Source organism: Chlamydotis macqueenii, chromosome 1, assembly GCF_036417535.1.
Source record: "Chlamydotis macqueenii isolate bChlMac1 chromosome 1, bChlMac1.mat, whole genome shotgun sequence".
Classification (NCBI taxonomy): Eukaryota; Metazoa; Chordata; class Aves; order Otidiformes; family Otididae; genus Chlamydotis; species Chlamydotis macqueenii.
The window spans coordinates 214,689,112-214,716,119 of NC_141556.1; the positions used below are offsets into that span (position 1 = coordinate 214,689,112).

The window sequence follows — 27,008 nt, forward strand, 5'->3', positions numbered from 1 at the left end:
CCTTAACCGGCCGCTACCGGTTTCCTCCGCCGCCCCGCCCGGCAGCGTCACTGCCGCGTGCCGCCGCCTGACGTCAGCGGCGCGCCGAGGCGGGAAGGCGGGCGTTGCCATGGCGGCGGCGGGCGCTGGGGAGGAGGAGGAGGAGGAGAAAATGGCGGACGAGTGGCTGTTGCAGTCCCTGCGCCTGTGAGGGAGCCCCAGGACCCCCGGGACCCCCTCACCCCGATCCCCCGGCCCCGCTCAACCTCCCTTCCCGCCTTCTCCCCTCAGGTACCAGGACCTGCACACCTTCGAGCTGCAGGCGCCCACCCGCCTTATCGAATGGGGCCGGGGGAACCGTGAGTGCGGGGGCGGGCAGGGCTGAGGGGAGGGGAGGGGCTGGGCCGGGCCTCCCCGGGGAGAATTAGGGAGGGTGGGCCGGGCTGGGGCACTGGGTGTGGGGAAAATGGCCAGGGGGCCACGGAGGGGGGAGAAGGGAGGCCATGGGGTCAGGCTAGGCCAGGGTGTAGAGCCAGGGTCCCGGGAGTGGGGCTTTAAACTGGAAGAGGGCAGATTTAGATTAGATATTAGGAAAAAAATCTTTATTGTGAGGGTGGTGAGGCACTGGCCCAGGTTGCCCAGAGAGGCGGTGGGTGCCCCATCCCTGGAAACATCCCAGGCCAGGTTGGCCGGGGCTCTGAGCAACCTGATGTGGTTGGAGATGTCCCTGCTCCTGGCAGGGGGGTTGGACTGGGTGGGCTTGGAAGGTCCCTTCCCACCCAAACCATTCCAGCCCCAGTGGCTGGGGCTGTACCAGGTTTCAGCCAGGGCTGGGGCTCTGGGTTCAAGATGGACCACACCCAGGGGTCTGGCTAAGGGAGGGTGGGCCAGACTGGGGTGGGGGCATCCCTCACCATGTCCCTCGTTCTTCATTCCCACCACCAAGGTGTCTGTGTAGCTGGGTATGGACAATCCGGTGGGAACGAGATCCTGCAGCTGCTCCCGCCGCCAACGCTGCAGGTGAAGGAGACCCAGGTGAGTATTGCAGCTAGTGTGGCACTAGGTTGCTCCGTCCTCCTTGACCTGGTGTCTTCAGAGACGGGGCTGGGCTAGGCTGGGCTTCACAAGCTGTTATCTGGTCTCTGTTGCTCTGACAAGGGCTTGGCCAGGTTTTGAGCAGCTCTAGTTGAAAGGTAAAGCATGTAAGTCACCCGGCTGCCGTCCAGTTGGCGTAGCGCAGGTTGGCATGCCGGTCATGTAATCCTGCTGCTCTGCGGGCAGCTTGTGCCATGAAAACTTCATCTCCACATGTGTGAGTGAAAGCGTTTTGTGGGGAAATAAGACAGGTGAGGACACCCAGGCAAAGGAAGAAGGGACTGGCTGAGATGCCCGAGCCTGGGGGCACCACACTGCTGAGCAGCGAGGTTGGCCCTTGGGTGGGTGACCTCTACGCTAAAGTAGAAGGTGGCGTTTGGTCACTGGGTAAGCAGAAAGCTCTGGAGCCAGGCTTGCACAGATGGCAGCCACCACACCGAGTTCTGCACCATTAAATGTGAAGAAATGACTTTGCCTCTGATTTCTAGGGCTTGTGTCCAGAGAGAGATTTCAAGGTGGAATGCGGTGGATTTTCGAACCGCCCGGTGTACAGCCTGAAATATGTGCCGGACACCAGGTACGGCCACAGGGTCCTTCCAGGGTGTACTGGAGGTGGAGAGGGGGCTTGTCCGCTGAGGCAGAGCTCCTGCTTCCCAACCCAGCAGGTCAACCCTGCCAGCTCTGAGAGCATTGTGAGTCTGCGTGGGGAGCTGCTGGCCAGCGACACGTGGTGGTCTTCCCAGAACCCCGTCCTGGTGTTTGGAGAGGAGCCGTCTATCGGGGTGCTCAGCAAAACGGAGTGCACCTTGGTTTTTGGCACTGAAAGCCGCAGTGGTGCATCTTGTGGGGCAGCTGGCAGGGCAACTGAAGTTGCTGCTGGATAACTTGAATCCTCAGCTTCTTCCAGAAGCGAGGCTGCTGATGTTGACGCTGGCTCACCAGGGATGCCTCCCTACGCCACTCCTGAGCAACGGGAGCCTGCGTAGCTTCCTTGCTCTGCCTTTTCCGTCCCTTCCTTCTGCATTCAGCGCTGCGTGGAGGTGCTCAGCAGGCAGAGCAGGATACTAGTGGCTTCTGCCACCGCTCCCTGCATATCCAGGCTCAGAAAGATTTTTTTTTTTTTTTTTTTTTTCCTGCTATGGATTGTAGACCAAGCAAACGTGCTTGCCTCTGGCTGATTGATTTCACTCGTTCAGCTCTCCTCCTACGCAAGCCCCCGTTGCTTCTTTGGGGCTCTTTGCACCGTTCTTAGTCTAGTGCTTTTGGAAAATGTGCTAATTAAGTGCCGTTGCCTGGGACTGCATTTGCCTGGGCTGTGTAGAGCACCCTGGCATGAGGAGTTCTGGGATTATTGTCCTTATGACCCTTTCTCTGCTCCACGCAGAGGCAGGAGCTCCTGAGCACACAAGGAGCGGCAGACCAGTTTGTCTCAGGCCAGGGACAAACAAAAAAAAAAAAAGGCTCTTCTCTGCTCCTGAAGAGCTTTATGGGGTTCTTTTTGTTTCCTCAGCTTGCTGGTGACGAGTGGCCCACCAGACAGCTCCCTCCAGGTCTGGCAGGTGTCAGCAGAGGACTCCGGTAAGGGAACGTGTTTCCGAGCCCAAGTAGTTTCTCAACGTAATCCTTGCGTCAAGCATCTCTAGCTTCCTCTTTTTTTTTCTGGGCGTAAAATGAGGAGAGTAGCGCCAGTTCCACTCAGTGAAGCCCTGACTGACTGCCCTGGTGTGGCAGGGGCTGGAGGAGGGCACGAGACAAGTGTCTCCACCAATTCTGGTGGCTTAGAAAGATGTGGACTCGACGGCACGCCAAGGGAATTCGTAGAGAAAAGGATTCTAGAAAAGGGTTGCCGTTGCTTTGCGCTTGTGAAACATGCTGAAACCACCAGAGAGGAAGTGCAAAATGCTATTAGAAGTTTTATTCTTCCTCATTGAACACAAACATCTTGAGTCACAACTTTCTGTGCATTTTGCTAGATTTTAAATGGCTTGTTGTCAGCCCTGGCTGGCTGTGTTGGAAAGAGAGGGTTTATTCTGGAGAGGGGGTTGGTCACAATTGGATTTCTTATTGGTTTAGTAGGTCACTTTTAGCTTTGCGAGGCATCTTTGTGAAACGGCTTAATCCTCTGGATTAGTTGCCTCCTGATGTGTTTTACAGCTGCTTCAATCTCTTTCAAACAGATGTTATTAAATCTGTAAGCGCCATACCTACAGAAAATGGCGCTGGGCAACCCTGGGCTAAAATGGCAACCATTTCGGCCAGAGCCCCGTGGGTCCTTCACGGCTCAAGACTCGACAGCGTCCAAATCACAGAGGTGGAATCGAGGAAAAAAGTCTACACGGCAGGTATTCAAACCAGGTCGAACGATTGGTTTCAGAAAGCTGGGGTTGGGTAAAGCAAGACCACAGCAGAGAAATCGTGCAAATGCTCCTTGTGGCATCTGAGCTCTGCCTCTCTTTCCCAGCCTCTGGAAACAGCGAGGAGCTCAGCGGCCTGGCGTTCCTGGATTGCAACACCTTGCTCCTCTGCTGTGCCAAGGGCCAGCTGTGCCTGGCTGACGTTCGGCAGCCGCAGAGTCCCTTGGAGGCTGCGTCCGTCCCCTCGGCGCTGTGTGGCGAGCGGTGGTGCATGGGAGTCGGGCGCGGACCTCAAGGCTCTGACTCAAGCTCCCAGCCCGTAGCTCGCCTCTCGAGCGGGGGACACCTCACCCTCACAGATGTAAGAAAACTCTCAGAGTCCTTGGCCTCAGCGAGGTGCAGAGTTCCCTCTCCCAGCTCCGGTGCGGAGTTCCTGTGCGTCTCCTGGGCTCCCGCTCTGGAAGGCTGCCTTGCCATTTCAGGTATGTGCTTTGGGCAGAGATCTCCTTTTCTGGATGCTTTTCTTGATCTGTATTTCTGCCGAGGCCCAGTTCACCTTACTGTAAAACGCCCCAGTTAGGGAGTGGTTGTTCAGAGCTGCAGCTGGAGCACAGATTCCTCTCTCCAGTAACTTCAGAAATGGCCTGGATGGGTTCTGGGGGACTCCCGCTTCCCTCCTGGGAGAAGAGAGACCCCAAGCCCCCAGCAAACACTGCCCTGATAGCGCCAGTGACAGCCTGGCCACAGCGGTACTGTGCTAGGACCAGCTGGGCAGCAAGGCTGCCTCTTGGCCAGAGCACTGCAGATTCAGACCAGTGAATCTGCAGGCTTTTTTGGATCTGGCCCGTGTGCTCCCCCCATCAGCTGGTAGCTTGAGACAAGCTCCTCGGAGGCTTGGAAGCTCCGCTGTCGCAGGTTGTCAGGCCTTTGTCCTCGTTTCTGTCGCAGCGTGAGCCCAGTGGGATTAGACCAAAGCGATTGACTTCTGCGGTCTCTCCGATTCCCCTTTATTCAAGGTTTTGATGGGACCGTGCACGTGTATGACACGCGGAGCTGGGACGGCTCCGGCAGGGAAGCGGAGCCGATCTTTGTTCACAAAGGCCACGCGTTCGGCGGATGGGACAGCGGCGGAAGCCCACCCTTGGTCACAGCGCACGCGTGGCATCCCCAGAAACCGAGAACTTTATTGTCAGCAGCAAGTGATGGTTCCCTGCACGTTTGGGACTGGGTTCAGTCTTGTGGGAAGTTTGGGTAGATGGTGTTTTTGGTGAGACGTGGTGCGCTTCCTGTTCAATGTTCTTGCTTGCGTAGGCTGCGAGGTGTCGGTTTGCATGCAGACACCGTTTTGAGACGGTCGTAATGAACTGTAAAGAGTGCTATTTTAATACAGCACAAAATTGTGATTGTCGCTTGTTCTCCTGCGTACCAGCCTTCAGATAACTGTGGTTGTGTTCTGGTCGTGTCTGCTAGCACAGAACATCCTGCCGTCGTTTTATCGTAGGCCCCTGTCACATCTGCACAGTGCTGTTCAGAAGAAAATAAGACAAAAAAGCACGAGGACGGTTGGAGGAAATGGGCTGTTCTGTGGCGTGTTTCACCCGCCGCTTTCCAGGCCCGCAGCACCGGGGGTAAGGCTGTACGCTCCATGGGGCGCTGTCATTTCGTCACGTGTCCGTGTCACGAGTGGTGGCCTCCGCTCAGGAAGTTGCAGTGCAAACGCAGCCTGCAGAAGCCGCAGGAACAACTTTTTCAGCCCCAGCCCTGCAAGCTTCGCCCCCGCCCTGTGTAACTGGAGAGCACCCAGTCTAGGAAAAGGCCTCGGTGCCTTTTGGCTCTTTTCTCTCAACTGAAAATTTAAATTTGGTCGAGCTGATGTGATTTCCCGGGCCTGAGGAAACCAGGCAATGACTCTCGCAATGCCTGCGCTGTTACCAAGGTGTTACTTGGGGGTGGGGGGGGGAATTGTCTGCTCCTTGCAGAGGTCCTGCCAGGCTGCATCCCCCCTGCTCCACGTCCCAGCACCCAGCGTTGGCTGTCCCCTCGTGCCTCTGAGTGCCTTTTCGCGGTTATTTCTGGGGTCGGGAACCGCCGCTCTGCTTCCCTCAGAGGAGGGGTTGCAAAGGGCCGCCCGCTTTTCCGGGTGTAAGCCGAGGTGAGAGTGCGGTTGAGGACGGGTGCGGCGCTGGGCGAGCTGGCGTGAAGGTCGTGCTGGGGGAGGACGGCGCGCGAGGCGGCTGGGGATGCGATGTACTGAACGGGCGCTGTGTCATGGCAACCAGCTGTTTGCCTGCGGGTGCTAAGGCTGAAACCTGCTCCCACCTTGCGCGACAACGCAGGGAAGCTCCGCACCGCTCACCTCAGCTCGAGCTGCGTGGGCTCTTCCACTCCGAGCCCAAAACCGTCCCCGCCTACGCAGCAGCGTGTGAAACGGGGGGAGCGTGTCCTGCCCGAAGCCGGGGGGGGCGGCTGATGCTTTCTCACCTACCAAAGCCGTAGGTCTGTGTCCCCACCAGCTGCAGCAGGTGCTGTACCACCGAGGAAAGAACTCTAAGCGCTCCTGCGAGAATGCCTGGGCCTCCTTTCTGCCCCCAGCAAAACCAGTCCAGCAGTGCCAATGTCAAACTGGTGTGAATGGGTCCTGGCCAGGGGCCTGCGAGGATTTCTGCCCCTGCGAGGGGCAGCTGGTGGCTGATGGGCACGGAGGGTTCCCCAAGTGGGATCCTGGTGCTCAGGGGATCCTTTTTGAGCACCCCTGGGAGGGGGAGGTCTGGTAAACTGAGGCGCGCGGCTCAGCTGCCGCAGCTCCTCTCTGCTCCTTCCACGCAGCGCCCGGGTGGGCTGAGGGTCTGGCCCTGGAGGAGGTGGGCTCTGAGGAGAGATGAGCGCTGCAGTCTTCCCGGCAACCAAGCTTCGTCCTCCTCGCTGCCTCCTTCGTCTCCTGACCCTGTCCCGCTCCACGGTGATGCGGGTAGCGCAGAGGGGACAGGGAAGCAAACTTGCTTGGCTTTCTAGAGAAACGGGGCTTAAGCAATAGCACAGTTTGTACTCGTCTAAACTTCCGCTTTTTTTTTTTTTCTTTTCCCAAAATAACTTAAGCCTTCTTGTCCAGCTTGAACCAGATTTGACAGGGGACTGGAGATGTCCAAAATATTAAGCACTTGCAGCTGCCGTAGGATGGGATTATGCACGGAGGAGAGAGCTCCCTTTAAACGTGACGCTGGAGAACTCGCACCGGGTGGTCAGGGCGTTTCTCCCGGGAACGCACCACACGGACCTTCAGCCAACGCCTGAATGTTTGATCAGAGAGTCGGGCTGCGTGCTGCCCTTGGTGGGGAAGGCTCGTCCCCCTGTCCTGGCTCCTCCTGCTCCCTTCGGGGATGCGAAGCTCACTGCAGCATCAGCTCCCGGCTGCCTGCAAGGCAGAGGAGGGTCCAGCTCTGGAGCGGCCGTGATGCTGCTCCAGGGACGTCTCCAGCCTCCTCACCGTCCCTCCTGGGACGCCCACCAGCGCTTGCCAGGACTGTGAGAGCAGGGACAAACTTAATGCGACTGTTTTGTGCAGCATCAGGGGCTGAGAAGAGGCAGGTGCTTGCAGCGCCGCTGCCGGCAGCGCTTTCGGAGGGCGGCTGGATGTTTTTCAGGACAGGGGACTTCCGCTTTGAGACCTTGCGTTGCTCTCAGACTGCTGAGCCGTATTTGTGGGGAGAGGATTGGCGCGGGCTGGCCTTGGCTGCAGGTCGCAGGGCAGTGCCTGCGTGCGCCCGTTCCCCTTCAGGACATGGTTTAGTGGAGGTGGTGGCGGTAGCTTGGTGGTTGGACTTGATGATCTTGGAGGTCTTTTCCAACCTTAAAGATTCCATGATTCCCCTGGCAGCTGCAGCACGCCCTCCACTCCTTGAGAGGCCGGGACAGCTCCGTTTGCACCCAGGGCCATCCACATTGCCCTGTCCCACGTGACAATGGCACAGCGCAAACGCTACGACAGTTGGTCTTCCTTCGTGGGCGTATCAAGGCCCGCAGTGCCAACCCTTGGGGCACAACTTCTTCAACCGCCAGCTGGGAGGACTTCCTCAGCAGGACGCAGACTGGACACTGCCTGTTTAACAAGCATCTCGTTAGTAGGCCGTGCTGGCCGGGTACTGCGTGGCCTTGCATTTTGTTTCCTGAATCACGCCCAGTCCCTGCTGCGGGAGAACGGAAACCTTCGTCACCTCCCTGGCTCCCTCTGAAACATTGGCGTGTCCCCGCGCCATCATGGGTGCTGTGACACAGGACGGGGTGGCTCAGCCGAGCGGCCGCGAGCAGGGCAGGTGCTGCTGCTCACCCTGCTCCTTGGCAGGAGGAGTGGGATCTCCCGCGGTGGCCGTGTCCGTCTGCACTGGGCTTTTAGGAGGGCGTCCCAGCTCACGTGGAGATGACCAACATTTCAGACCTTGGCCAAGAGTGACGAGGGTGCCGGGGCGGTGGGAGCTGCGCAGGTCGTGCCAGGGCAGGCGGCTCTCATGTGCTGCCTCGACGTAAAAGACAGCTTGGAGCGAGTCCTGCGGCATTTCAGCATCGATTTCTGTGGTTTCTCCTACAGCCTGAAGCTCGCAGAGCGCGCGCGTGCACGTGGACGCTTGGTGTGAGCCGAGGCCAGGAGCCAAAACAGCATCGACCCGCTGCGTCTGTGTCAGCTTGGAAGCCAGGACACGTCGGGGAACAGAGAGACGCGATGGCCAGAGTCTCCTGCAGCCAGATAAGAGGAGCTGGGGGGTTTGGAGGGGCAGCTGAGGCAGCGCCGAATCCCGGAGACCAGGCAGGGGTGTCCCAGCGCCAACGTGCAGGCAGGCAGCGGCCGCAGGGGTGCTGGAAACACCGGGGCTGGAGCTGGGACGCTGCCGGAGCCTTACTCGCTCGTTAACGCATGAATAAATGAATGTGCTAGTGAGGAAAGGCGCAGCTGGGGACAGGAGCAGCGGGACCGCGAGGTGCTGAGACGAGGAAATCTGCTTTTGGGAGTTTGCGTTGGACTTGCTCCGCACCCCGCCCAGCACTGCGACCGGGTGCCTGGTTGTAGCAGACCCCCGGGCTGCGCCAGCTCCCTTCTCCTGAGCCAACACAAGTGTCCAGTGCTGGGACTCTATTTTATTTTTTTTTTTCTGAGTTTAATAAACTAGAATAATTTATTTGACAGAACACAGAAACATCACAGATAGGGGGGAGGAACCAAAGAAGCGGGTATCAATGAACAGTACAAAGTGACCACTTTACAAAAAGTACCACGCTGCCCATCAGCTTCACCCAAAAATAAGGGCGGGGGCTCAGCTCCGCACCCCCCCCACCAGGGGAGGGACGGAGCTAACCCCACGGGTTGCTCTCAGACGACAACGCTGACCGCAACGGCACAATAAATAGTGAGACCGGCCTCCCGGTCGGTGGTGGGAGACCCCGGCGGGGGTCCCTGGGGTGGGACGGGTCCCCGAGCACCCGACAAGGGAGACCCAGGACGGGCACCGCCGTGCCGGGAGGCACAAGCGTCTGCTGAAACACTGGTTGGGGCGGCAAAGGCTGTGTTCCGCTTCCCTCCCTGCCCCCAAATAGGTGCTCGACCCCCATGCAGGCACAGAGAGGGGGAAAACATCGACCGGGGCAGCTTTGCAGCGCAGGGGGGAAGAGGGAACGAGACCCTGCTGTGCCCAGAGGCGTTTGCAGCCTCTCGCAGAGCGAGCGTCGCGTGCCTGATGGCACGGACCCGCGGGGGCTGCGCGTCCCCGCTGCCGGCCCCGGCTCCGAGACCTGGCTCCGAATCCGCCGGCCTGCCCCGGCCCTGAGCTTGCTTCCTACAGGGAGGCTGCATCGGTGTGAAAACCCACGCAGCTGAAGAATAAACCCCGGGGCTGGCCGCTTCGGGAGGATTTGGGGGTGAGAGCAGAGGGGGGGAGCGATGCCCACCCGTCCCACCAGCTCCAAATCCCGGCGCCTTCGCCGGGGAGCGGCTGGGCTCGGGTCCTGGGCAGGGTCTAAGGGTTAAAGCCAGGCTGGCGCATCCCGGGGAGGGGAACACATGCAGCAGGGCCAGACCAGAGGGGACGGGCGGTGGGCGAAGGCAGGGGACACCCAAGGCGCGCGGGTGCCCTTTCCCATGAGCCAGCTGCCTAGAAAAGACCCCCCCCCAACCCCCCATTCCCTGCACCCCTCCCTCCCAGTAGCAAACTGGTGTCGAGACTGGACTCATATAAAACGCGTAAAAGAGGCAGCTCACAGGAAAGAGCTCTGAGCGCAGGAGGGGAAGGGGCTGGACGGGGAGGAGGCGGGGGGCTAAAGCGAGGGGTGCTGCGACCCCCGCAGCCCCCCCACCCTGCCTCCAGCACCCCTCCGGCCGCGCCCTGCACGGGAAACAGCAGCTGGATGAAGAGTGACAACACGGCACAGCTGGAAGGTTATAATTGCTGTCGCCATCGGGCCATCCACAGGCTCCCGGTACAGGTAGAAAACAAAATTAATAATTATACAAAAGAGAAGAAGCCTAACGCATGGGTGTCACTGGCGCGCGCCGGCCCGGCGAACTGGGGGGGGGCGGTTCGCTTATCTGTCGTTGAGCTGCGGGGAGTTTGTCCGCTCCTCCTCGTCCTCCTTGTCGTCCTTCATGCCTTTGAGTCGCTGGCGGGCGAAGTCTTCGAAGACGATGTCGTCGTCGCTAGCAGAGACAGAAAGGATTTACAGGGTGGGGGGGGCGGGGTGCGCGGCGAGCCCGAGATTTGGGGCACCCACCGCGAGGCTGTCCCGGCTCGCACGGCGAAGGCAGGCGCGCTCCCGCGTGCTCAGCTTGCAGCGCGGTATTTCAGCAGCTCAGAGGGCTCTAAAAACCCCGTCCCTCGGCAAAAAAAAACCTCATTTTTTCCAAGCTTTTCCAGTGCTTGCCCTCTGCACCCCCCAAGAAAGCCCCCAGATGCGTGCCTGCCTCGGTGCTCGCTCGGTGAACGCGAGCGGCCCAGGAGCGATGCGCAGTCGTGAGCAGCAGACGCAGCGCTGCATCGGCATCGCCGGGGCTGTCCTGACCGTTTGCTCCGCTCCTCAGAGACCGCAGCCCCGCGGCGAGCGGCTGGGTTGGCGGAACACCACAAAAAAATCTCCCCAAAACCACTTATCCCGGCACAAACACAGAGCTAGGGATTAACCCGGCTGGCGCAACGCGGCCGCGGCGCTGCCGGCCCCGGGGACGCCCCTCCCCGACCGCCGCGGTTCTTACTGCGGTTTCTCCCGGGTTTTTTTTTTTTTTTCGGAAAGCCATGCAGGGAAATGGCGAGGGAAGAGAGAAGAGAGACGGGCACGGCATGCGTTACGGGTGACGCGCGCGGGGTTAGTCGGCGCGTGCCGATGCCGCGGCGCGGCAGGCGTTAGCGGGTTAGGGGGGGGGCCATGCAACGCTCTGCCAAAGCTCTGTGTTCCCACACGGACCCCACGCAGGGAATTATTTTTCTTTTTTTTTTTTTTGCGTCTCTTACTTTGTGTCAAGCTCTATCAGATTTGTATCTATGGGAGCTTCGTTCTCTGGAACTGAACAGAGGGAAGGACGGCACAGGGTTAGTCACCGCGGGCGCCGAGGTCGTCACCGCCGGCCCACCGCGTGGGTGCGACCCCACCCCGGGTTTGGCTGCACCGGGGCGACGGGGGTACCCCCACGCTTTTAACCCCGGGGATTTGCTGCCCTGCGAACGGGGCGCTGCGGGCTTGACGGGAGCTGAAAATCTCCGTTGGACAGATAAGGGGGTGGGCTGACCCCTCTGCCCCCCCACCCCACCCCACCCCACGAGAGGGGGCTGCCCCACACCCGGCTCAGGCACTCACCGTCCCGGTGTGCCGGTTCCTCCTTGGGTTTGGGATGCATCAGCGTGAAGGGCAGCTCCACCGCCACGTCGCTGCAAGAGACGGCGGGGTCAAGCACGGGGCTGCCCGCCGGCACTTTGCGGGCAGAGCGGGGCAAATTTGGGGTGGGGGCAGAGCAGCGTCCCGCATTCAGAGACCGCAAAGCCGGGGAAAAACCCCTATAATCCTCGGCGTAGCCTCTTTGCAGCCATAACGCCTCTGGCTCGAGCGTGACCCCGCGGTTTGGGAGCGGCACAACTCCCCCTCGGCTGCGGGGCCAGCCAGAGGGCACGAGGGAGGAGACGAGCGCAGCAAAAAAAATAAAAAATCTGCCTTTTAGCAGCTTAGCAGCAGCTGGGGATCCCACTCCCCCGGCTGGAGGCTGCGTGCCGGCAGCGCTGTGTGAACGGCAGCGGGGGTCTGGGCAACGCCGGCGCTGGGCGGGGGGACGCAGGGGTGGGCCCCCGCCGGCGTCCCCCGCCCCACAACTCATCAGCCCCACCGCCCCCGGCCCCGTCTGCGCGGGCTGCTTGGCTTTCGGCGTCGGGTTAGCGGTGACCCCAACGGCGGTGGCGTCTCGTTGGGTCAAGGTGGCGGTGGAGGGGACCGAGGGGCTGGGGGGTGCAGCAGTGATTTGGGGGCGTTCAGGGGGGAGCGTCGCGGGCGTTACCTGGAGGCGAGGTCTCCCAGCAAGCTGGCGTGGGTCAAAGGAGACAACACATCAGTCACCGTCCCCCAGGGACACGCGACCCCCCCGCCTCGTGTCCCCCCCGCCATGCTGTTGAGTCCCAGGGGAGATTTGGGGGGGTGATGGGCCCCATCCGCGCCACGGGAAGGGTGCAAGAGGGGCCCCATCCTGCAAAAGGGGCTGCGGCACAGAGAAGGGGGCGAGCGGGGTGGCTGTAAGGATTAACGACCCCTCCCCGGCAGCCGCCACCGGTGTCCCCAGGAAGGGCCACCTGGTCCAGAGCTGGGCTCTGCTGCAGTTGCGTTATCCCGGGACCGGCGCAGCATCCCGGGAGGAGGGGGGGACGCGCCGAGGCCGGCCCCAAGCCCTGAAAGAGCAAGGGAGGAGAGGAGGTGCAGCACGGGGAGGGACCCCAACACTCACCCTCCTCGCGAGACCACCAGCTTCACCTTCACCTTGTAGGAGACGATAATGCCCAGGATCTCCTTGTTGGCGCCGTCTCGTAACCTGCAGGAAGGGCAGGCGGGGCTCAGCGAGGAGACACCCATGGAGACCAGCCCCAAAGGTCCCCCCACCGGGTCTCCTGCACCCCCAGCATCACCCCGGGAACATGAGCCGGGTGCCCACCAAGGCTCAGTCCTCCCCCAAGCCCCCCCAGCGCCGCCGGAGGGAGCAGGACCCCGGGGCGGTCGGTGCGGGGGGCTCACAGGGTGCTGGAGGCCAGGTTGGTGTCCTCATGCTTGAGCTTGCCGTCCAGCGCCAGCCCCCGTTTCTCCCGGTTGTTGGCGAGGAAGGGGGTCAGGGTGTAGACTTTGCAGAACGTCGAGCTCGGGGCCACCATGTCGCTGGGGATGACAGCCACCATCAGCCAGAGCTCCAGCTCCACCCTCCATCTCCGACAACCCCATGGGCCACCCTGGAGATCTCCAGCGCAGCCCAAGGGACATCTCTGTCCCAGGCCCAGTCTGGAGGACATCTCCTTCCCAGGACCTGCCTGGAGGATATCTCCACCTCAACTCCAGCCTAGAGGACATCTCCTTCCCAGACCCAGTTTGCAGGACATCTCCATCCCAACTCCAGATCTAGCCCCGATGTCTCAATCTCAGCCCCAGCCTGGTGAACATCTCCATCCCAACTCCAGACCCAGACTCAGCCCCAGCCTGGTGAACATCTCCATCCCAACTCCAGACCCAGACTCAGCCCCAGCCTGGTGAACATCTCCATCCCAACTCCAGACCCAGACTCAGACCCAGCCTGGTGAACATCTCCATCCCAACTGCAGATCCAGCCCCGATATCTCCATCCCAACTGCAGATCCAGCCCTGATATCTCCATCCCAGGCTGGTGAACATCTCCATCCCAACTTCAGACCCAGTGCAGCAGACATCTGTCCCTGCCCCAGCCCGGAGTTCATCTCCAGCCGGGAGGACGAAGAGCGTGATGTCCCCGAGGATGCCATCAAAAAAAGTGTCTCCACCTCCCTGCTCCTCCCACCAGGACCTGCTCGCTGAACACAACATCCCACTGCTCTGAAGGGGCTGCAGTGGGGCAGGAGTCCTCCAAGGCTCCTCCTCCCCCCAGGGCCCCTCACGATGTCCCCAAGCAGCCAGTACTCACTCGGCGTCCTCCACGGCCACCGGGCACTTGTACTGGGCGGTGTTGAAGAGGCAGATGTCGGCGTACTGGCGCACTGGGGCGAGAGACGGAGAGATGGGGGTCGGCGAGGGGCCCCGGGGGGACTGGGAGGGCAGCCGGCGCGGGCGAAGCCGTGCTCCTCACCTGAGATTTTGATCTTCTTCACCGTCTTGTTGGTGTTGTTGGTGACGTGGACGTTGACGCTGATGGGCTCTCCATGGTAGTAGATCTACGGGGAGCAAAGGAAGGGGGACAGTGAGGTCCCCGTCCTCCCTGAGGTCGCCCCACCAGTGTCTCCCATCCCGGTCCTCGCCCACCTCCTTGTCCAGGGACGCCTCGAGGTGCAGCGGTTTGTCCGACATGAGGAACTGCCGGGTGGTCTCCGCCATGGGCTGGGGGCCGGGTCTCTCCGGCGCATACTGGACCTTACGGATCACCAGCCGCACCGAGTTCCTGCGGGGAGACAGCGAGAGGAGAACCCAAGCGTCCCGCTGCCCGCAGGCAGCTCTGCCCGTAGGCTGTCCTCCCTCTTGGCCTGTTTTGGGGTCAAATCCCTCTTTTCTTCCACTCTGCTGGGTCAGGAGAAGGATGGCATGGGAGGTCCCACCTGGATGCCCAGTTCATCTGGGCTGCGAGAGGGCAGCCCCACGGCCGCGCCACGCTGCCTGCACGGCCCCACGGCACGCCAGGGCTGGGCTCCTTGCCCACAGCGCAGTGGTGGATGTCTCCATCCCAACCCTTAGATCATTTCTCACCCATCCCTACCCTGGAAAGCAGCTTCATCCCACCTCCATCCTGGGGAACACCTCTGTCCATCTCCATCCAAGCCCCAGCCTGGAGGACATCTCTGTCCCATCCCCAGCCTAGAGGACATCTCCATCCCAGCTCCATCCTGGTGAACATCATCATCTCAACTCCAGCCCCAGACTAGCAAACACCTGTCCCAGCCCCAGCGTGAAGGACATCTCCATCCCGATCTCAGCCTGGAGGACATCTTCATCCCAGCTCCAGACCCAGCCCAGCCAACTCTGTCCCGGTCCCAGGCTGGTGAACATCTTCATCCCAACTCCAGACCTAGTGGACATCTTCATCCCTGCCTCATCCTGGAATTCATCTCCATCCCAGCTCCATCCTGGAGGACATCTCCATCCCATCCCCATCTCACCCACTGTGGGTACAAACCAGGGCGCCCCTTTCCCACTGCCGGGTCGCGGTCCCCGCCAGCACGCCGAGGATGCCGCTCCCACCCGGGTTGGATGGATCCTCTCCGCTCACCTCTTGTGAATTTTCTCCTCCAGGTTCTCCGCACAGAAAGCTTTGACCTCGTAGTCCACACCGCAGGCCTGGAAACCAGGAGGAGGCAGAGAAACCCCTCTGCACCCCCCAAGGAGTGACCCCAACCCCCGGCCGGTCACCGCTGCCCAGTGCCACGAGGACGGGTGGACCTTACCTTCCCCGTGTCCTCGGGACCCGGCTGCAGCGTGACGGAGCAAGGCAGGTTGGGGGGGATCTGAAGGGGAAAAGGAAAATCTCAAAAGGTTGCACAAAAGACACTGTTTGGGGTTTTTTTTTTGTTAATCTGGGGGATTTGGAGGAATTAAGATTGTTCCGCAGGGGCTCAGGGCCGCGTGCAAGCCTGCGGGAAATGCCACCACGTCCCACCTGACTTCAGGGGGGTGTCACCGGGGAAATTTGGGGTGCGGGAGCACAAAATGGGGGTCTATCCCCCCCCCAGTTCCCTACCGGAGCTGCCCAAGCCCTGCTTTGCTTTGGGGGAGCAGCCCAGGTTGGTGTCACCGCCCCGGTCACGCTCGGGGCATGGAGCCCCTGCGCTCACACGCAGCCCGTGCCTCAGTTTCCCCGCTGATGGCTGCTTTTCACTCCGGAGTTTTAAGATCCACGGCATTTTCCCTAAGATCCAGCTGCATTTCCATCACCAGTGGCGGCACCTCATTCCCAAACGCGACCCTCCGGGGCCGGAGGGGACCTCAGCGTCCCCACGGGTGGGTCACCACCCCCTCCAGCAGCAAGGGAAGAGCGCTCAGGAGCAGCGCCGCCCGCTGCCACCCCACCTCGAAGGTGAAGGGGTAGGCGTGCTCGCCCAGCTTCTTAATCAGCCGCTCCTGCAGCCGCGTCAGGGGCTTCTTCTCCTCGGGGATGGGTGGGAAGGCCTGGGCGTTGGCCACGAAGAGATCCTTGCGGAAGGTCAGCCCCAGCACGTCCAGGTCCTCGCGGCCGTAGCGGAAGGCGCAGGTCAACGTCACGAAGACTGGGGAGGGTGACAAGGGGTGGAGGTTGGTGGTAGGGCGGCACCACGGCGTGGCGGCACCATGGCTCTCAAACGGTCAACGGTGGTGCCACGGTGGGGAGATGGGGACGCAGCCCAGGGCCGTGCCCTGGGGCACCCATTGTAGGACCCCCCTATCCCCGGGGGGCTGGAAAACGTCACCCGAGGGCCCAGAGATGCCACCCCCTGTGGCGGTGCCACCTCCGTGGCGCCAGGACCCCGCAGGGAGCCGTTACCTTTCCTCTCCTTCAGGTACTCGGGATCCACCAGCACCACTCCGTCTGCAAGGGAACGCCGCGGGGTCAGGGGACACGGCCGCGGGGACAACGGGGGGACACGTGCGACACAAAAAGGTCCCCTTTTATATGGAGAGCTGCCACTGCGACAGGGTGGGGGACACGGTGGCAGGAGGGGGACAGGCACGAGGCGGGGACATGAGGGGGGTGACACCGGGGACATCGGTGCCCGGCTCCTCACGCGCAACCAGCCATGTGCCTGCCACCAAAAATGGATGTATCTCAGTACTTTTATTATTTTTTTTTTAATTTCTGCATATTTTTAAAGCCTTCTCTCTGCAGGGTGGGACACGGGGGCTTCGGGCTCTGCCTCACGGGGTAATTAACCCACGGGAGCCAAACGAGCAATAAAATGCAGATATTTTTCAAACCCGGCTGTTTTCTGGCTCCTCCGGGGCCGGGGCTCCTCCGGCGGCCGTCCCTCAGCCGCCACCGGCGGACGGGGACATCCCCGGGGCATTTCTCTGTGGGTCCCCGTTCCCCAAAACCTTTCCTCCCGCTCCCCCAGGCCCCAGCGAGCCCAGTCCGCCCCAGCGAGCCCAGTCCGCCCCAGCGAGCCCAGTCCGCCCCAGCCCACGTACCCACGGGGTCCACCACGTCGATGTGGTCCACGAAATCCCGCTTCCCCAGGTAGACGGTGAGCTGCGGGGAGAAACGGGGACGGGGCGGGGGGTCAGGATCCGTGCCGGCAGAGCTCCCGGCGTCCCCCCCGTGCGGTCAGCACCCACTGGGGTCAGTCCCCACCCCGCCCCCATGGCACCCAAAAGCCAGCGGCACCTCAGGCGAAGCCTGGAACCCCTCCAGATGTCCCAGACCTGGTGGCACCCGGAGGCAGGTGGAGTTTGGGGACATTTAGGTCCAGGCCAAGTGGCACCTCATGGGCTTGTCCCCGCGGGTCCTGCCGGGGGGGCAGGGCTGAGCCCCACGGCGTCACCCTCCCGGCGGGGAAACGGAGGCACGGGGTGCAGGCGCGTCACCCGGGGGGGCAGCGTCGTCTCCAGGGGACACACGACGGGGAGGGGACACCAGCTCCATGCTGGCTTGGACCGTCCCCGCCTCACCATCCCCAGCGCCAAATCCCATTTGGCTCCGGTAATCCCAGTAGGATCCCAGTAAGCTCCCCACTGCAGCCTCATCCCATTTAGTTAAAAATAAAGAATTTCCCTCCACCGCGGGGCAGGGAGCCGCCGCACCCACACCAGGGAGTCTCCCCAAAAACCCCACGAGCGGGGTGGGCCGCACCGCAGCACCCACCCCCCCAAGCCCTCGACGCAGGACAAGCCCCCCCCGATTCCCCCGTGCCTCAGTTTCCCTTCCTGCTGGTGGAGCAGGACGCTGAGGCAAGCAGGGCGTGTTGGGGGGGTCTGGGTATGTGCCTGTCCCCCCCCCACGGCTCCCAGGATCACCCCAGGAAGCGGCGCCCCCCCCCCCATCCCCCCTGCCCCCCAGCAGCCCCCCGCTTACCTTCCCGTTGGGACTGGCTTTCTTAAACACCCTGCGAAAGAGCAAAGGGGGGGGTTAGCGGCTGGGGCACCCACGGGTGCTGCGCTCGCACCGCGCCGGGGGGCGGGCGACGGTACCTGACCCACACGGGACCCACGCCGTGCGGCGCAGGGTGCTGCACAACAGCTCGGCCGTGCAAGGGGCCGTGCAAGGGGCCGTGCAAGGGGCCGTGCAAAGGCCCTGCCGTGCAAGGTGCCGTGCAAGGCGCTGCGCAAAGGCCCTGCCATAAAGAGCGGAGCGCGAGGTTCCGCGCGAGGCGCCGCGCGCGGGCCCTGCTCCCAGCCCAGCCCAGGAGCCGGACGCGGCGTCTCCATTCCAGGCCGGAGAAGGTCGGCGCGGGGAAGGGTCCCTGCGGGGGAGAGGCACCCACCGGCGCAGCCCCGTCGGGTGCCGGGGGAAGGACGTGGGTCCAACGCAGCGGTGCGAGCGCCGGGAACGCCGGAGCGTCTCGGATTTGCCCGCTGCAGGCGGGGAGAAGGCAGGGGCGGGCAGGGCTCCCTCGCCCGGTGCCGCCGGATTTCGGAAGCCGCTAAGATCTCGCCCTGGCACGAAGCCACCCGTAATGGGTTCTCCTCGGATAATCCCTCCTCGCCTTTAAATTCCATTAAAACCATCCGGCAAGATTAGCGACGGCGGCTCGGGTCGGGAAAAACAATTCCCAGGACGGGCGGTCGCTCGGCTTCGCCGAAATATGAGGGGCTCCTCCGGGCGCTGCCGGGACGGGCCCTCACCCCGCGGCCGACGTCCCGCTGTCGGCGTTGGGCCGCTCCGCGCCGAGGGGCGGGCGGGGAGAGCGGGATTGCTGGGGACAAGCCGGGATGGAAAACACGGCGGTGCCGGTTCAGCGCCCGGTGACGGAGCCGGGGGGGCGACCATCACCGTGGCGAGGCGGCGGGACGCGCCGGGAAGCCAGCAGCACCCCGGTCCCCGCGGCCACGTGCCGGGACCGTCCTGGCCACGAGGTCGGGGTGACCCTCACGTCGGGGCCGGTGGCACCGTCACCCGGCAGGCGTCCCCCGGGGACCGCAGCACCCGGCTCCGCGGCGCGCGCAGCCGGACGGGGAGCGGGACGCGGCGCAGGAGGAAGCGGCGTGGCTCCTTCGGGGAGCGAATTCCCACTGTCTCTGGAATCCCAGGGAGATTCCGGGAGGAGGCTGGGATTCCCGGGAACGGAGCCGCTTTCCCCAGCCGCTTTTCCAACAAGGAAAGGGCTCAGCGCTGAGGAAATTTTCCTCAGCAACCGGGAAAAGCTTTTCCCTGCGAGGGATAACGCCTGGTTCTGCCGGGAAACGGCCCTTCCGTCATCGGCTTCCAGCCCAGCCGCCTCCTCCGGCAGCGGCTCCCGCACCGGGGAAGCCCAGGCAGGAAGAGGAGGAGGAGGAGGAGGAGGAGGAGGAGGAGGGCAGGGTGCTGAGCCGGGGCTGAGCGTCACCCACCCCGAAGGCAGGGGTGGCACAAGTGTCCCTGCGTGTCCGCGGGCCTGGCTCCCAACGGCCCCGCGGGCCCGGCTCTGTGTCCCGGTATCCCTGTGTCCCCGCATCCCCGTACCTCTGCATTCCCACATCCCTGCTTCCCTGTGTCTCCCAATTCCTAATCCCTGCAGCCTTGTGTCCCAGCATCCCTGTGTCCCCGTACCTCTGCATTCCCACATCCCTGCTTCCCTGTGTCTCCCAATTCCTAATCCCTGCAGCCTTGTGTCCCTGCATCCCTGTGTCCCCGTATCTCTGCATTCCCACATCCCTGCTTCCCTGTGTCTCCCAATTCCTAATCCCTGCATCCTTGTGTCCCTGCATCCCTGCGTCCCTGTATCTCTGCATTCCCACATCCCTGCTTCCCTGTGTCTCCCAATTCCTAATCCCTGCAGCCTTGTGTCCCAGCATCCCTGCATCCCCGTACCTCTGCATTCCCACATCCCTGCTTCCCTGTGTCTCCCAATTCCTAATCCCTGCAGCCTTGTGTCCCAGCATCCCTGTGTCCCCGTATCTCTGCATTCCCACATCCCTGCTTCCCTGTGTCTCCCAATTCCTATATCCCTGCATCCTTGTGTCCCTGCATCCCTGCATCCCTGTATCTCTGCATTCCCACATCCCTGCTTCCCTGTGTCTCCCAATTCCTAATCCCTGCAGCCTTGTGTCCCTGCATCCCTGTGTCCCCATATCTCTGCATTCCCACATCCCTGTGTCCCTGCATCCCCAGTCCCTGTATCCCTGCATCCCCACATCCCTGCATCCCAGTGTCCCCATATCCCTGTGTCCCTGCATTCCCGCCTCCCAGTGTCCCCGCATCCCTGCGTCCCCGCATCCCCGAGAGCCGCAGGGCCGAGGGCGGCCTCTCCTCAGGGATTTGGGGTTGAGTGTCCCCAGCCCAGAGCTCTTCCAGGGGCGGGATGCTCGGCGCGAGGGTTTGCCGGCACCGCGGTCCCCGGCACACGGGACCGTTAACGGGAACGCCGCCGCAATTAAACAAACGAGGCCGAGGAGCGGGGACATAACGGGTCTGGGGCGAGCAGCGTCGCCACTCGGCATTTCCCCTTCCCCACAATTAATTAATTAATTGGATTTTAAGGCCAAGGGATGCGCAGAGCATCCGGGCTCCGGAGCCGGTGACGGAGGGGGTGACGCCACCCTCCTGAGAGCCCGGGGCAATTAACAGGGGGCTGTTTCTGGGTAATTAACGAGATTTTACAGGGGGACCCCCGGGATGTTTCGGCGTGCCGGATCCTGACCCCGAGCCGTGCCGGGGAACGCCGGGAAACGCGGCCAAAGGATGGCGGCTCCTCTGCTCCCGCTGCCAGGACCCCTTCCGCTGCTGCCTCCCGCCCAAACGAAGCCGCTAACGAACCCCGGGGAAGGCGCAGATCGATGGCGGGCGCCGCAGACGTGCCGAGCAGGAAACAATTACTCACCGCTCCTCCCCGCCACCCACCCGCGCCGGCCCCACGCCGCGGGACGGAGCCACGCGCAGCCCCACAGGGCCCCACAGACCCCAAAAAGCGCCCGGCCCCACGCTGCGGGCGCGGAAGTCCTGCACGGCCCCACACCATGGGCGCAGGAGCCCCGCAGCGTGGGTGCGGGAGGCCGGGGTGCCCCCCCAAACAGCCCACGGGCGCACACCCCCACGGCCAGCTCCCTCCGGAAGCACCCAGGGGAGCGGGGAAGGGGGCACGCGGGGACGGGGCGGCCTCTCGCCCCGCAGCACCCGCTCCGCGCCGAGGGGGGACCCCGGCCCGCTGCTGGATCCGGAGGGAGGGAAGGAGGAAGCGCCGAGCCCGCCCTGCCCCTCCAGCCCTTCCTGGTGTCGAAAGGCCGGCACGCGAGGCAGGAAGGCGCCGCCGCCGCTGCCCACCGGTGACTTCCAACCGCGGGGGCCCCACGCCACGCCGCCCCCCGCGCCCCGCCGTTGAGCCTGTACCTTAACGAGCCGGTTCGGGGCTAACGATCGCGGCTGCTAACTGAGCGGGGTCCGTTGGATCTGCGTGGGGAAGATCTGACGAGGACGCGATTCCCCTGGGAGCGAGGGGGGTCTGACGGCAACGCCGTCCGTCGCCTTTGAACTCGGGGCGGCGGAGTCGGGGTTTTCGGGAGCTAACGAGGCCGGCGGGCGGCTCTAATTAGCCAGCGCCTCGTTAGAAGGGACCTCCGGGGATAACGGGAGCCGCCAACGACCACATCACACGCTCCGGCATCACCCGCCAGTGGCTCCGCGCCAGCCGCGCCGGGATGAGCCCGGAACACCGCGCCAGCCGATCCCAAAGCAGGAGCATCCCGGCTGCATTCCCGCCGCGCTCGGCAGCAGCATCCTCCGGTCCAGTCGGAGCTTCGCCCGGCTTCCTTGGCAAGGAAACGCCTTGGCCGCGGATCCGGGATGTGTCTGGATCCTGCTGTTATTACCAGAGTTTGCTCTCCAAACAACATTCAGGAAGCAGGAGTCTCCCCTCCCGGGCCACCTTCCAGGGCTCCTTCTCTTCCCAGCGAAGATCCCCGCTCCGCTCCCGGACCCTACGGCTTCATCCGGAGCGGCGATGCACCGGGATGCCGGCACTGCGAAGCGCGGTTTGATGCTGCAAAGGGGCGGGATGGGACGCTGGGGCCGGGGGGGGAACGGGTGCAGAGGGGCGCCCGGCGCCACCGAGGCGGGCTTTGCCGTGCCAGGACCACCCCGGCGCTTCCCAGCGCCGCTGATCACCGAAAAACCGCCCTCGGCCGCGGCTCGAACCGCGGGCCCAGCGTCCCCCGGGCCACGGAGGCCGGCGGGTGCCCGTGGGGCTGCACCCGCCCCGGCTGGGCGCTGGGTGGGAAGAGCGGGAGGAGGGGGCCGCGTTTTTTTGGAGAAGCTGCAAATAATTAAGCGGCGCGTTCGGCGGCGGCCGGGGTTGGCCCGCTCCCCGGCGGTGCCAGCGGCCACAAACTCGCCTGTTTACTCCGCCGAGCCGCTTCCTCCGGCTCTTCCCACCGCAGGGCTTTGAAGGGGGCTCGGCAGGAGGCTGGGAACGGCGGCGGGATGACGCACGGAGCCGCGCTCCCCTGAGCACCCCCACCAAAGCCGGGGGGACGGCGCCTGCACCCCGGCCGCGATCCTCTCCCCCGGGGCCGGGCCGGGAGCAAGGGGGGGACCCCAAACCTGGCGACGCCGCGGCCGGCCGGCGGCAGAAAAGCGGGGTGGCCTCACGCTGGCACCGGGGGAATCGGCAGAAATGATGCTTCCGGGGTATCCGACGGTAAATCGGCTCCCGCGGCCGAACCCCCCGGCTTTGGGATGAATCTGAGCAGATTTGGGGCGGCAGCTCCCAGCTGGAGCTGAAAGGGAGATTTATCAGCCTAATTCTGCCCGCGCCGGCTCCCTCCGTACGCGCTGCGTGGGCAGGGAGCTTCATCAGCTTCATCTTCATCAGCTCCTGCCTCTCCTGCCTGCACGCGCTCCCCGGCCACCCGAAAACCTCCCGGGACCGAAGCGGCTGCGTCCCGGGGATCGCACCCGATGGGTGCTCCAGACCTGCTGTTGCAAATTGGGGCATCCCCCTCGGCCCCCCCTCCCCCCCCCGACTCTCGGGGGTTCCTCGCCTGCTCCAGGGGTGCAACGCGCCGGCTCTCGAGAATTCGGGATGCTGAGCCGGGGGGGGATGCGGATGCTGGCGGTCACGGCCGGGACAGCAGTACCCCAGCAGCCCGTCCCGCAGCGACAGCACCCCTCACCCCCCCCCCCCCCAAATGCTGAGGGGTCAGCGGGAGCCCCCCAAATCCCACCCTGCCACCCGAAACACTGCAGCGTTTCTGGAAGGTTCTGCCCAAGCAAGGCCGGACCCCCACCTCGTCCCTTCCTCCTGCCGTGGGGCATCGACCCACCCAGGTGACACGGGGGGGTACCCAGGGGAGGGCAAGGCCACCCCCGCGCCGGTGTCAGGGGGTGCGGGCGGGCGCCCCTAAGTAGCCAGCCCTAAATAATTAACGACGGGGAGGCCCAGGGGACGGAGAGCTGTCAGGGAGGGACTGGGGTGACAGGATGCCAGCCGGGGCGGGGGTGTCGCCGGGGACACCCCCCAGCCCCCCCCCCCCCCCCCCACGCACGGGCTGGCGGGGGTCAGCGGGCTCTCCCTCGGGGTCCCCACACCCCGAAAGCCCTTTTCGGGGCGGGCACCTCCCCGGGTCCACGCTGCCGCAGAGCCCCCGCAGACGCAGGGTGGCCGGAGGGACCCCCGTCCCCGTGGGGTTCCCGTGGGGTCCCCGTGGGGTCCCCGGGGGGCGGCGGCTCCCAGGGGACCAGGGCGTCGCGTGCCGTCATGGTCCCCGCACCTCCAGGCCCGGCACGTGCTCCCCACCACCCCCCAAACGCCACGGGGCGGGGGGGGAGGGGGGTCCTGCACCCGGGTGCGGGCTCCCACCCGAATCACGAGTGGGCAGAGCCGGGGTGACCCCCTTCCCCCCCCCCCCCCCCCCCCGCTCGCTTCCAAAACCCACGCAGGCTCGCAAATCAGATGGGAAGGGAGCAACCGAGCTCCGAGCCGTGGCGGGGGGGGTGCAGGACCCGCTCCCCAAACCTCCCGCTACCCCCTCCCCGGCTCCCCCCCCCGCAACCCCCGGCCCTCGCCTCCCGCCTCGCACCCCCTCCCCACGAACCTCCCCCCCCCCCCGCCCCACTCACCGGGTGCCTTTGTCTCCCATGGCCCCGCCGATCCTCCGGGCAGGCTCTAACCGGGAAGCGCCGACCGGGCTTGGAAAATTACTGGATGTGAGGGGTGGAGGGGAGAGGTGGGAGGCGGCGGGGCGGGCGCGGGGCCCGGTACGGCCCGGTACGGGCGGTTCGGCTCCGCTCGGAACGGTTCGGCTCCTCTCGGAAGGGTTCGGAAGAGATCGGACCGGTTCGGAAAGAATCGGAGCGGTTCGGACGGGTTCCGAAGGGTTCGGAAAGGGTCGAACCGGTTCGGAAGGGTTCGGCTGGGCTCGGCTCCGGTGCGGGCGCTGCCGAGAGCGCGGCCCCGCGGCGTTGCCGCTGCCGCCGCCGCCGCCGCCGCCGCCGCCGCCGCCGCCTCCGCCCGCCCCCGAGCGGCCCGGCCCCCGGGCGGGGGGCGGCGACACGCGCGGGGCCACACGCGCGTGGGGAGAGCGGGGCGGGGGGGGGGGTGTAGGGAAAGGGAAGGGAGGGGAGGGGAGGGGTGGGTGTGCAGCGCCCTGCGCGCGCGCGCGGAGACGGGCGAGGGGGAGGGGCGCCCCCCCGTGCACGCACACGCACGTGCAGCCGCGGAGTGCGGTGAGGGGGGGGGGGAGAGAGCCCGCATGCGCGGGGGGGGGGGGACGACTCACGGACAGGTGAACCCCCGTGTGCGCGCACAGGAGCCGCGCCAACGTGCACGCAAAGTCACGTGCACACACCCCCATGTGCACACACCCCCCCTGTGCACACACCCCCGTGCGCACACACACCCACGTGCACACACACCCCCCCTGTGCACACACCCCCGTGCGCACACACACCCCTGTGCACACACACCCCCGTGCGCACACACACCCCTGTGCACACACACACCCCCGTGCGCACACACACCCCCGTGCGCACACACCCCCCCTGTGCACACACACCCCCCAGTGCACACACACACCCCCCTGTGCACACACACCCCCGTGCACACACACACCCACGTGCGCACACACACCCCTGTGCACACACACCCCCGTGCACACACACACCCCTGTGCACACACACACCCCCTGTGCACACACACACCCCCGTGCACACACACACCCACGTGCGCACACACACCCCTGTGCACACACACCCCCGTGCACACACACACCCCCGTGCGCACACACCCCCCCTGTGCACACACCCCCGTGCACACACACCCCTGTGCACACACACACCCCCGTGCGCACACACACCCCTGTGCACACACACACCCCCGTGCGCACACACACCCCTGTGCACACACACACCCCTGTGCACACACCCCCCCTGTGCACACACACCCCTGTGCACACACACACCCCCGTGCGCACACACACCCCCCGTGCACACACACACACCCCCGTGCACACACACACCCCTGTGCACACACCCCCCCTGTGCACACACACCTCTGTGCACACACACCCCTGTGCACACACACACCCCTGTGCACACACACACCCCTGTGCACACACACACACACCCCTGTGCACACACACCCCTGTGCACACACACACCCCTGTGCACACACCCCCCCTGTGCACACACACCTCTGTGCACACACACCCCTGTGCACACACACACCCCTGTGCACACACACACCCCCGTGCGCACACACACCCCTGTGCACACACACCCCCGTGCACACACACACCCACGTGCACACACACACCCCTGTGCACACACACACCCCCGTGCGCACACCCCCCTGTGCACACACACCCCTGTGCACACACACACCCCCGTGCACACACACCCCCCGTGCACACACACCCATGTGCACACACACACCCCTGTGCACACACCCCCCTGTGCACACACACACACACCCCTGTGCACACACACCCCCGTGCACACACACACACCCCTGTGCACACACACCCCTGTGCACACACACACCCCCCGTGCACACACACCCCCCTGTGCACACACACACCACACACCCCTGTGCACACACACCCCCCGTGCACACACACCCCTGTGCACACACACACCCCTGTGCACACACCCCCCTGTGCACACACACACACACCCCTGTGCACACACACCCCCGTGCACACACACACACCCCTGTGCACACACACCCCCACCTGTGCACACACACCCCTGTGCACACACACACCCCCGTGCACACACACACCCCTGTGCACACACCCCCACTGTGCACACACACCCCCGTGCACACACACACCCCTGTGCACACACACCCCCCTGTGCACACACACCCCTGTGCACACACACACCCCCGTGCACACACACACCCCTGTGCACACACCCCCCCTGTGCACACCACCCCCGTGCGCACACACACCCCCGTGCGCACACACCCCCGTGCACACACACACCCCTGTGCACACACACACCCCTGTGCACACACACCCCCGTGCACACACACACCCTGTGCACACACACCCCTGTGCACACACACACCCCCGTGCGCACACACCCCTGTGCACACACACACCCCTGTGCACACACACACCCCCGTGCACACACACACCCCTGTGCACACACACCCCCCTGTGCACACACACACACGTGCGCACACACACACCCCTGTGCACACACACCCCCCCTGTGCACACACACACCCCCGTGCACACACACACCCCTGTGCACACACACACCCCTGTGCACACACACCCCCGTGCGCACACACACCCCACCTACACACACACACCCCACCTGCACACACACACACACGTGCACACACCCCCGTGCACACACCCCCGTGCACACACACACCCACGTGCACACACACCCCTCATGTGCACACACCCCCCTATGTGCACACACCCCTGTGCACACACACACCCCCCGTGCACACACACCCCCCGTGCACACACACCCCCCGTGCACACACACACCCATGTGCACACACCCCCCCGTGCACACACACCCCACCTGCACACACACACCCACACCCATGTGCACACACACACACACGTGCACACACACACACCCCTGTGCAGACACACCCACACCCATGTGCACACAAACCCCCGTGCACACACCCCCCTATGTGCACACACCCATGTGCACACACACACACACGTGCACACACCCCCCTATGTGCACACACCCATGTGCACACACACCCATGTGCACACACACACCCCTGCATACACTCAGCCCCACGTGCACACACATCCATGTGCACACAC

At 64.1% G+C, this 27,008-nt stretch overlaps 2 protein-coding genes across 2 annotated transcripts; one reads left to right on the forward strand and one right to left on the reverse strand.

The window, feature by feature from the left end:
- The first annotated feature begins 85 nt into the window (after positions 1–85).
- WDR73 (WD repeat domain 73) lies at positions 86–4,835 on the forward strand. The gene is made up of 8 exons (XM_086739832.1): positions 86–186; positions 271–338; positions 926–1,014; positions 1,563–1,651; positions 2,585–2,652; positions 3,252–3,416; positions 3,536–3,910; positions 4,445–4,835. The coding sequence occupies exons 1-8, from the start codon at positions 110–112 to the stop codon at positions 4,681–4,683; spliced, it is 1,170 nt and encodes a 389-aa protein (XP_086595958.1). The 5' UTR covers positions 86–109; the 3' UTR covers positions 4,684–4,835.
- Positions 4,836–8,535: 3,700 nt separating this feature from the next.
- Positions 8,536–24,249, reverse strand: ARRB1 (arrestin beta 1). Its single transcript, XM_086739831.1, has 16 exons — positions 23,824–24,249; positions 17,647–17,677; positions 16,764–16,824; positions 16,123–16,167; positions 15,672–15,868; positions 15,050–15,109; positions 14,875–14,942; positions 13,917–14,052; positions 13,744–13,828; positions 13,582–13,654; positions 12,672–12,809; positions 12,388–12,471; positions 11,947–11,970; positions 11,259–11,329; positions 10,916–10,967; positions 8,536–10,107 (listed from the first exon to the last, which is right to left on the reverse strand). The coding sequence occupies exons 1-16, from the start codon at positions 23,841–23,843 to the stop codon at positions 9,996–9,998; spliced, it is 1,257 nt and encodes a 418-aa protein (XP_086595957.1). The 5' UTR covers positions 23,844–24,249; the 3' UTR covers positions 8,536–9,995.
- Between the last annotated feature and the right edge of the window lie 2,759 nt (positions 24,250–27,008).

What these genes read in the sequence shown, in the direction of transcription:
- WDR73 (XM_086739832.1), top strand. Translation starts at nt 110, where the DNA reads ATGGCGGCGGCGGGCGCTGGGGAGGAGGAGGAGGAGGAGAAAATGGCG. An exon ending in GGTGTCAGCAGAGGACTCCG is followed by an intron (nt 2,653 to 3,251) that starts GTAAGGGAACGT and finishes TCTTTCAAACAG; the next exon opens with ATGTTATTAAATCTGTAAGC. An exon ending in GAAAAAAGTCTACACGGCAG is followed by an intron (nt 3,417 to 3,535) that starts GTATTCAAACCA and finishes TCTCTTTCCCAG; the next exon opens with CCTCTGGAAACAGCGAGGAG.
- ARRB1 (XM_086739831.1), bottom strand. Translation starts at nt 23,843, where the DNA reads ATGGGAGACAAAGGCACCCG. An exon ending in AAGCCAGTCCCAACGGGAAG is followed by an intron (nt 16,825 to 17,646) that starts GTAAGCGGGGGG and finishes TTCTCCCCGCAG; the next exon opens with CTCACCGTCTACCTGGGGAA. An exon ending in CTGGTGGTCTCGCGAGGAGG is followed by an intron (nt 11,971 to 12,387) that starts GTGAGTGTTGGG and finishes GACCCACGCCAG; the next exon opens with CTTGCTGGGAGACCTCGCCT.